The sequence below is a fragment of the Stegastes partitus genome, unplaced genomic scaffold (assembly GCF_000690725.1).
Source record: "Stegastes partitus isolate 25-593 unplaced genomic scaffold, Stegastes_partitus-1.0.2 Scaffold1437, whole genome shotgun sequence".
NCBI lineage: Eukaryota > Metazoa > Chordata > Actinopteri > Pomacentridae > Stegastes > Stegastes partitus.
Window position 1 is genome coordinate 28,467 of NW_007579168.1, and position 6,408 is coordinate 34,874.

Below are 6,408 nucleotides of genomic sequence, written 5' to 3' on the forward strand. Positions count from 1 at the left end.
TCCTGTAATTTCACATCACATTTTCTTACTCAGTTTATTTAACTTTCTGCCTCCCTCTCTCTCTCTATCTGATGTCATGGGTTGCTTGTTGTGTGGGTAAAGTAAAGCGACCGCAAGAATCCAGCGCGCCGTGCAGGAAACACACAAGCACAGACAGAGGGCCCATTCTTACACAAAGTGGGCAGGGTGCAGTGACGTTGTGACCAAAACACACACTCACAGAGAGGAGGAGGCGAAGGAGGAGGAGGAGGAGGAGGAGGACGGGAAACAAGGGCAGAGAGGGAAACAGGAACAGAAAGTGAAGACTTGTCAAGATGTCTGGGTGAGGGGGACCAGAGCAGAGCAGAAGCCAGATGCCAAATCAGAAACAACAGAAGTTTGAGCAGCTGACTGGATTAGACAGGAGGGGAGACCTGCGACTTCACAAGTGCCTGCGAGGTAACTTTCAAAGAGAGTCTTGAATGCCGGCAAATAGTTTGACACCGCTCTGAGTGGGTCTTTATGAAAGCTGCTGATGCTTTTTGTTGTTGTGATTCCAGGTAAAATTGCTACTTGTGTGACAGACCCCGCTTTAAAATATGTTGTTTTGGCAGCGGTTGGATTTGACAGGATGTTTGACAAGTAGCAACGATAAACTGATAAGGTTTCTTCCTGCCTTTGAGTCCTCCGGAGTGTCACGCATGTCCTCTTGTAATTGTCTTAGAAACAAACCATGTCGTTTATCTTTGTGTGAGTTTATGAATACGAAGGTTGTAATTTATCAGAATCTCTGATGATGGTTTTTAGGCTCTCCTCATCCCTTACAGTGAGCACGACCTCCACTTTACTCATTTCACTGAGTCAAAAATCGAGTTGACACAAGTCTTGAACTGTAACGGGCTTGTGCACTTGCTCACAGCAGAAAACTGCTCCTCTCCAGATTATCAGCAGGCCTGTTGCTGCCAGAACAAAACAGCCACACTTCCAAGATAGCTCCTGTGTTCTTCCGCAAAAAGGAAAAGAAAAAACAGGAAAAAAACGTTGCTTTTTTTGTTTAAATGGAAGATGACTCGAGTCAAACTAAACATTTCCAAGTATGCTGTCTATTAACGGTGACTGATGAGGGATCTGCTCTGACCGCGTGCTCGGGGCGAGTCATTAAAGATTCCTGCCTCGCCTTCTGTCACAACTTTTGTCTTTTAGGTCGCACATGTTCCTTAAAAAAAAAAGGGGCAGCAGAGGCTTGCTGAGTGCAATCATAACATTTTTCTCAGCCCTTTCCTGGCTTTGTGTCCCCCCCACCACCTCAAAACCCTCCTAGAAATGGCCTTTTCCTGTATATGAATGGCTCAAGGAGAAAACAAAGTCATGAGAAAGTGAAGAAGCCGGTGGGAGTCTTAGAATGGCATCTCGGTGAGGCAGCCCGAAGAAGGGAAACGTTTAAAAAGCCGGAGTCTTGTGTAAAAACGCGCTTTTTTTGTGAAATATGGGTGTTTTCTCTTTGCAGAATCAACAGTTTCGCTTAAATCACAAACCAGGCCGTGCTCAGACGTGCGTCATCAGCAGTGTAAACAGCCGGAGTTACCCTCACAGCTATGGCCTGCTGAGAAAGAGAGGCTTGGCAATGACAATAGTGAGCAAAAGTGTAAAGCTACCTGAAAGTATTCTGTTTTAAAATGAAAATGAAACTCTATCAACACAAAAAGTCCCTCAGATCATTTTTACATTAAACCTGTCAGCGTCAAAAAACTATAATTCACCCACGTATAAACATAACTTACAGTAATTCCTGGTCCCAGACTGTAATTATCATAACACCGAGTGACTTATCTGTCCCGTTTAATGACTTTACCACTGATTCATTGTTAGTCATCTCTCTCTCTCTTGCAGCCAGCTGATAACATCTCTGCTGCTGCTGCTCTCCTGTTCTTTGCGTCCCTCTTATTGTTCGGCCGGCTCTGGCTTGTCCTGTTGACGGTGTTTTCATAATGTGAGGGGGGATCAGAGTGTACACAAAGGTGCTGCAGCTCAGCCCGACTTCATCGCAACAGCATGTGCTCGTAGCCGATAGTTAATGGAGAACGATGCGGTGGTGGTGGTGGCATGGCTCACGACAAACTGCCTTCTTCGTAGTCCATGAAGGAATCTGTGCAATAACATTACTGCGTGAAATACTGTTAATTCCACCCAGAGGTAACAATGCAAATTTCCCCACTGTGGGATTAATAATGTGTCGTATCTTAGTGCAAATTAACTCTCATCTCTGTTCTCTGCTGTTATGTTTTGGTTCGTGAGATGTAGAGCTGGTGGTAGGGCCCACATGAGACTTATGTTTTGTTTTTTTTCCCGCCGCCATTTTTCTTTTCATCAGTGGCGCGTTCAATAACATTGAAGTTTCATAGACTGACTACAAAGTCTGTTTCATTTTGATTCTATCCTTGTTTCTAATTTTGTCTGTTTTTACTTTAAAACAACTTTTTCATTAACAAATCAAAAAAATGTGCAGAAAAAACAGGCGGATCGATGTGTGTGTGAGCTTGTTTTTAAATTTAATGCAAAAAAAACACCCCAAAAATATTTAATTAAATATTCAAAAGGAATCAAAAGTGCTGATGTATTTTCGGTGGGCTCTCTTTTCTGACATGAGACTTTGTGAACTCTCGCTTTGACGTTTCAGGTACGACTTTGCTCTGAGCGCTTAGCTTCCTGTTGAGCAAATGAGCAGGAGGGAAGTTAGCAGCCTGTCTGCGGGTAAACTAATTTCACACATGAGACGCAACGCACGGCGACAGCCACACCAAATCTATTTGCTCTCCACTTGCAGGTGCATCTTCCTCTCTCTCTCTCTCTCTCTCTTTGCCTAAGAAGCAACCAAATGTGAGATGAAAAATCTTCTTTTTCCCCCCTTTCCTGCAACTTGAATACAAAGAAGCTCTGTAGCCGAAAGCTACATAGACTCTAAGGAGCGTACTTGAGTCAAATGGTGTTTGAAACCATTTGAAAAACTATACTTGTTTAACACCATTTAAAAAAGATGTTGCCCAAGGCCTCCGACTTAATCAAAGAGTTTGTACTCTCAGAGCAGAAAGGAACAATATTACTTTTATTCTGACTTTTCCTTTTGCAGACCTTCTCCAGAAGCTCCTCACTTCATGTTTTCTTCTGGAGGAGAGCTGTTTAAAAAAGCGATCTTATTTGAGGCCAAAGGGAAAAAAATGTGACATTTTTTGAGAACTTAGGGCAGATTCTACCTATCTCCTGCAATGGGAACCATTAGTTGGATGTATTCATACGAATCTCCAGCAGCAGGTCTCTCTCTGGCCTGCCTCGCTCCCTCTTCTCTTTTTTTTTCTGACACTCTGTCGCACTTTCCATCTCAGTGGGACTCTTAGGAAGATTGGTTACCTCTATCTCTGTCTCGCCTTCTCTCAGACACAATCTCCCTCAATTTTTTTTCCATCCCTCTCTCTTTCTCTCTCCTTGCCTCTGTCTTCCTCAGTGGGACTCTTAGAGAGATCTGCCCTGAATCCTGAATGACTCCTCTGCAATATTAATGAGGGGAAAGCTGAAAAAAATCCAAAGCTGACATTGACAAGAGGAGGTGGGGGGGGAGAGAGAGCAGGAGTAGAGATGTTAAAGGAAGAGACAGAAAGATGGATTGGAGGGAGGGAAAGCGAAAACGGGCGAAGGACGAGCTGCCTGAAACCAAATTTCTGTCCATGTTAACTTTCTCTCTCTCTCTCTCTTTTTGTTTTGTTTTTTTTGGTTTCACAGACACACCATCATCGAACCACCTTTCTGAAGCCAATCCAAGAGCCAAAGGGCACGAGGACAAGTGGAAAGTCAAGAAAGCAATTAGCGGGATGTCGACCTGTATAAACAAACTTGGCTGAAGTGCAGATTCTGGCGATTTCCTCAAGATCAGACTCATCGCAGCTGGGCGATTTGAAAGAAAGAAAGCGCTCTTATAAACAGCTTTTGGAACTTCTTTAAAAGATGCTTTGGTCTTCGTAAAACGAGGCTTCAAAGTTCAGTCCAAGCACATAGCTCCATCAGATAGAACTGTATCTCAAGGCAACTATCTCGACTTGGATTTTCATGAGTAGAGGGAGCACGTGAAAGTTCAATCTGACAGCTGTTGGACTGATTGAGTGTTTCGTTGAGTAAAACTTGATGTCTTACAACTTTGAAACAAGCTCCAGATCCCATAAAAGGACTTTCAACTCAAATGAACATCATATCTTCATTACTTTGGTGTCTCTAATATACACATTTACTGTCCTATAAACCTCACAGCTCTCTGAAGGATTTATTAAAAACTTTGCCCGCAGCCAGACAGTCTCGGTTGACGAGGAGCTCTGCATCCCGGAGCCATGGACGGGAAAACGGACAGCATCCAGGATTTTTTCAATCAGCTCTGGAGCTTCGCCACGGACAAACACAACCAGGGGGTCTACAACACGGTGTGCCTGGTGGTCCTCCTCACTCTTCCCCTGCTGGTCCTCCTCACTACCGTCGTGGTGTGCTGCCACTGCTGCTGCTGTCGCCATGCCAACGGCTGCTGCTGCTGCTGTGGAGACGCTATGGCAACCTCAAGGTCAGAAACAAAGAAGAAAAAGGGCTCAGCCAACAACGACGACTTATGGATCTCCGTCAAGACGAGCCCGATGACACCTGACAGGGTCGCTCTGGCCATGGTGTAGGAATCCATCCTTTATTTTGACATCGCTCACCCAGGTGGCAGGCGGAGCTGATGGAGCGTCTCAAAATTGGAAAACTGTCTCGGACTCAAAGGAGGCTAAAGACGCCGGTCAAAGTAGCAGGAAGGACTTCACGTCGTAGGGATTGGGTCGAAATGTGTAAACAGTGTATATACTCTTGTCACTTTGTGTTTGTATGATGTCATGTGTGGTGGTTTTATGAGGATGTTTACAGCATTTTTATGAGGTTTTTATGCGTGTGGTACATAATGGAAGAAACGGGCAGAGACAAGCACCCGCAAGAGTGTGTCTGTGTGTGTGTGTCTGTGTGTACGTGTGTGTGTGTGTGTGTGTGTGTGTGAGCGAGAGAGAAGAACAGTGTTATTGAGAGCACTTTGTTCTTAGAGCTCCCATGTGAAATTCATTGCGTCTGTATTTGGGAGCGAGAGCCAATTTGAGGTCTGCCCAGTGCTCAGATAGCTGTATTACTGCCTACTTTTCACATTCAGGCTGCAATGTAGAGTGTGATTGACTCTCACTCTCTGAAGCAAAACGCACCAACATCCAGAAAGAAAACTGAACTCACCGCCTGCAGAAAGAAACCTTTAACTTTCTTCATTTAGATTTTTTTTCTCCTCCTTCTTTTGTCTATTTTATTGACGCGATAAGTTCTATTTACAAGAGATGGACTTTATCCTCTGCACTATTCAGGTCAAATGAGCCTTGAAAGCACAATCTATAATTCAAAAGAACATTTTTAGTAGACAATGTAGAAGTCTGTAATGTTTCCTGGCTCTGTATTTATTAATATTTTGCACATCAGTGAACGCAAAAGTGAAAACTTTTTACTTTTTACTCCCACACGCGAGGTTAAGAATAATAGCTGTTTATCAAGTTTCTTAATAAGTTGATCAATATTCAATCATGGAGGGATGCAGCACCGACAGGGGTGAGCAAACACACTTTGAACATTTCAGTTTGGCATTCTTATGCAAATAAATCTGTCCGGTTGAAGCGATGTGTGTAGTTTAGTAGTTTTCGGCCACTATTTGCAATTAATTTAAATGTTTGATAGGAACCACCACACCACCTTTTTTTTTTCTATTTGCAAACAACAACAAAATAAAATGGCATTAAATCTGTTTGTAAAATCAGTTTTTAAGGTGCTGTCAGACGTTCCATATGTTTATCTTATTTGTGTTTCAGTTAATTTTCTACCAAGGATTAAATGGAAGGTTTAGATAATCATCCATCCATCCATTATCTATACACCGCTTAATCCTCACTAGGGTCGCGGGGGGCTGGAGTCTATCCCAGCCGACTTAGGGTGAAGGCAGGGGACACCCTGGACAGGTCGCCAGTCTATCACAGGGCTACACTTAGAGACAGACAACCAAGCACACTCACATTCACACCTACGGACAATTTAGAATCACCAATTAACCTCAACATGTTTTTGGACTGTGTGGGAGGAAGCCGGAGAACCCGGAGAGAACCCACGCTGCACGGGGAGAACATGCAAACTCCACGCAGAAAGATTCCGGTGCCCCCACCGGGACGCGAACCGGCGACCTTCTTGCAACAGTGCTACCAACTGCGCCACCCTGCAGCCCTAGATAATCATTAAAAAGCAATATACAATCACACATGTGTTTGCAGACAAACATAACAAAGAATGTGACAGATTGCTTTTTGACTATTCAAGCTCTGATCATACAGTAAATATATA

At 43.7% G+C, this 6,408-nt stretch overlaps 1 protein-coding gene across 1 annotated transcript; it reads left to right on the plus strand.

The window, feature by feature from the left end:
* The first annotated feature begins 282 nt into the window (after window positions 1-282).
* Window positions 283-5,697, plus strand: kiaa0040 (KIAA0040 ortholog). Its single transcript, XM_008299601.1, has 2 exons — window positions 283-438; window positions 3,754-5,697. Exon 2 carries the CDS (start codon window positions 4,353-4,355, stop codon window positions 4,680-4,682), a length of 330 nt encoding a protein of 109 aa, XP_008297823.1. The 5' UTR covers window positions 283-438; window positions 3,754-4,352; the 3' UTR covers window positions 4,683-5,697.
* Window positions 5,698-6,408: the final 711 nt, after the last annotated feature.